Below are 3,397 nucleotides of genomic sequence, written 5' to 3'. Positions count from 1 at the left end.
CCATTTTGGAAGATTTGCTTTACTTAAATGCTAGTGATGGTTATAATACAGGAATGATGATATGTAAATGGTTTTTACTAGAAAGTGGTTGGCATTTCTTAAAAGCTGTGTCTGTTATGGGCTTTTTTTTCTTTTTCTAAAAGTAGTGCCCTTATGCTGCAGTGAGTTCAGCATAGGTCAGACTTTAGATGTACAAAATGTACCTGAAGGTTTTAAATCTAGTGGAGTCCTCATCTGCAGCTGTAAACAAAAATGAGTCAGTGGTTTGCAAACCATCAAATCAGGGGCCTGAACACAATGTGTATTTCTAGTTGAGCTACATCTGCTTTAACAGGATCACTGTTTTTCCCCCCCATAACAGAGACTTTTTCCTTGAGGGGCTCTTGAAGAAATCCTGGTGAAGTCATGGATGGTAAGGGGCAAAGTACTCCTTTACTTTCAGTAGGAAAGTCGTCTTCTGACCATTCTGTCAGTTAAAAGTTTCAAGTGTTCAGAGAACTTGGTAAACCTCTCAGTGAAGGAAATTACGTTGCACTGACTTCATCTGTGGAGGCTGTTGAGGTTGCTCCTTGCCTTCATTGTTGTCATCTTTCTGTGAACCTGCTTTGTCCCTTCCCTTGCTTTGTTTTCTTCAGCAGCAAAGGCTAAATAAATTCGGTATTTTGTTCTGAATTTCAGTTTCTCTCTGTCCCATTCCTCACTTTCTCTCCCCTACACTTGATTTTCTTTTTCCCATTACTTGTCCCTTTGATCCATGTTTCTTCGCTCTCTATTCCCTTCCTTGGGCAAAGCATATCTGAGGCTGTGCCTTCTTGCCTGCCTTGCATCTTCCTCTTCAGCTTCTATTGGTAGAAGCCACGTGTCTCTGTAGAGCTCCTGGCTACACCTCTCCAGGTCCCAAGGCTTTTCTTTGTAACAGCAGCTATTGGACAAGCAGCTGCATAGGAGGAAAAGCCAGCACTAAGTAGCCTACAAATTTTCTGCTGACCAGCCAGCCTGGATTGTAACTGAGTGTCTGCAACCACATTTCCATCCAAACAGATGGCATGAAGGTGCTTTAGCTTCCTTTAGCCAAAGCTGAAGTAGTTTTTTAAGAATGCCACTTGCTGTTCTGACTTGCTTTTGCTTGTGATTAGAGTATGATGGATGTTTTATTCAACAGCAGCTTCCTTCTAACTGGAAAGAAATAACACTGAATTTAATTTTTGCCTTAGCTGATGATGACCTGGACATGTTGGCTTCCCTTCTGGATGAAAGCGAGGCAGCTGAGGAGGGCAATTCTCCTGAGGAGGAAGATGCCCCAGAGGATCAGGGGGGAGAACCAGATGAATATGATGAGCTCTTTGATGCAGAAGATGATGAATCCTACAGTGAGGAGGTCGATGCTGAGGACAATATACTTGATGAACAGAAGGAGAACCTGGCTACACTGTTTGGAGATGTAGATGATCTTCTGGAAGAGGAGAAGGCAGAGGAAACTGTCCCCACTTCAGCTCTTAGTCAGGCAAAAGAGAAGACCAACCAAGAACTGCAAGGTTTCTGTAACAGCATCTTTTATCTGTTTTATTTTGCATATCTTGTCTTTAGAGAGCTAATGTGCAGAAGGTGGGGCCTGCTACTTCTCAGTTTAGGGTGGTGCTCAGATGGGAAATACAGAAAGTCCTTGTGAAACCTTTTAAGTCCAGTTTTCAGTACTCAGTGGCTAAACTCTCCAAACCTATTTTCCCAAAAGAAAGATCAAGGACTGGTGAGACAGAAGAAATAAATTGTCTCTGCTGAGCAGGACAGGACAGAGGCTGCCTGTGTGCCTGTTACTGGTCTCATGGAGAGCTGTGCTGCTTCAGCCTTCAGGGCTGTCATCCTGGCATCGTCCACCAGCACAGCTTCCCCCTCCCCCCAGGACTTGTTGGCAGGAGGTTCTGCCACACCAGCCAGGGTGGAACATGGCAAGGAACATACCAGGGTCAAGTAAGATATTTATATGAGAGAAGTCAGCTCCAGGCTTTTTGGAGAAGTGTCCCTTCACTGTGAGGAATACTCAAATAAATCTGTCCTGTGGCTCTAGTCTTTGTTTTCTCAGTTCCTATGATGTAGTAAAACTGCCAGAGTTCCAGAGATCTCATCAATCCCTGTTTGCAATGTCTTCCCACTGTCTTAATTGTTTTCCTCTTTCCTTCCTAGCTGAGCTGAGAAAATTGCAAGAGCAGATGAAGACATTACAGGAGCAGTTGCAGAAGACTGCTATTGGGCAGCAATCCAGTTCAGGCCCTGAGAAGAAAACGCCTGGTAATGAGGCTTATTAAATGAGTTTGATTCGTTGTCCTACCAATGTGCAATTTATATGCAAGACTCCAGGTAATCCTGAAGTGGGTACTGAGCAGAAAGGAGGAAGGGTGGTCTGGTGTATTCCTACACAGGCTGTTTCCTGCACCTACAGACTAAATCAGTGAGCTGCAGTTTTCCTGTCTGCACTGGGGATTAATTCTGTATGGGGCAGCTTTTGTGCCTGAAGTGCTCCAGAGTCTTCTGCTGGAAGTGTCCCTTCTTACTGGCAGATGCTGGTACACCTAGAAAATACAGCTGGGTTTGGTGCTGTAGCATGTTTGGTGTAGTAATAAAATTATATGAGAAAATTGACTTCTACTTGTTTCAGTATTCAGAGAATACCAAATGTAGCTTGGAGCTACGAGTGCAGCTTAGTGTTTCAGCCCAGATCCTGAGATTTCTTAATTTATTTTTTTTTCTTTTCTTTTCTTGAGCAGGTAAATCTCCCTGTCCACCTTTAAAGGAAAGGAAAGTCCAGAAGCTGCAGGAGTCACCATCTTTCTCAGCCCAGCTGGACAATCCTGTACCGCCAGCCAAGCGAGGACTCCAGAAATCAAGAGCATCCTCAGCAGGTACCTTCCTCAGTCTGCCTCTCACCACAGTGTGCTGCTGTTTGTCAGAACCCTTCCGGGTTCACAGCAGCAGCGCAGACACACCCTGGGCAGTTTCACACTGCTTGGTGCACCAGCAGCAGTCTGGTCACAGAGGAGCAGTGTTTATTATAGACAAAATTGTTGTATTCCATGCAATGGGTGCTGTGCTCTGTACTGCTGTGGTTAACTTGGACACTGACAGCAGTCTAGCTTGCATCTGTGTATCCTACAGTTTGACTTGCCTGGAAAATGAGAGCTGCTCTGGAAAGCTCTTCACCAGGCAGAACTTGTTCCTTGAGTTACATGTGACTGATCTGGAGCTGCCCGTCTGTTCCCAGCCAACTGGGAGACCAGCCTGGTACAGATATGACAGGGTTTTTTTACACCTTCTCAGGTGCTTTATACAGACTTCTGTCTCTGGTCAAGTGTAAGTTAGTGTTATTTTTTATTTAGAAGTTTTCTTTCATTATCAAGATTTT

General features: G+C 44.4%; 1 protein-coding gene across 1 annotated transcript in view; it reads left to right on the top strand.

Annotated features, from left to right (window-relative positions):
- The first annotated feature begins 405 nt into the window (after window positions 1-405).
- Window positions 406-3,397, top strand: part of MCM10 (minichromosome maintenance complex component 10) — a 16,591-nt gene continuing 13,599 nt past the window's right edge. The window contains exons 1-4 of the mRNA XM_008936549.1: window positions 406-412; window positions 1,215-1,535; window positions 2,182-2,286; window positions 2,763-2,897. Coding sequence (XP_008934797.1) covers window positions 406-412; window positions 1,215-1,535; window positions 2,182-2,286; window positions 2,763-2,897 — 568 coding nt within the window. The remainder of the gene's footprint in view (window positions 413-1,214; window positions 1,536-2,181; window positions 2,287-2,762; window positions 2,898-3,397) is intronic.

Source organism: Merops nubicus, unplaced genomic scaffold (genome assembly GCF_000691845.1).
Source record: "Merops nubicus isolate BGI_N331 unplaced genomic scaffold, ASM69184v1 scaffold7830, whole genome shotgun sequence".
Lineage (NCBI taxonomy): Eukaryota > Metazoa > Chordata > Aves > Coraciiformes > Meropidae > Merops > Merops nubicus.
This window is presented reverse-complemented; position numbering and strand designations above follow the sequence as displayed.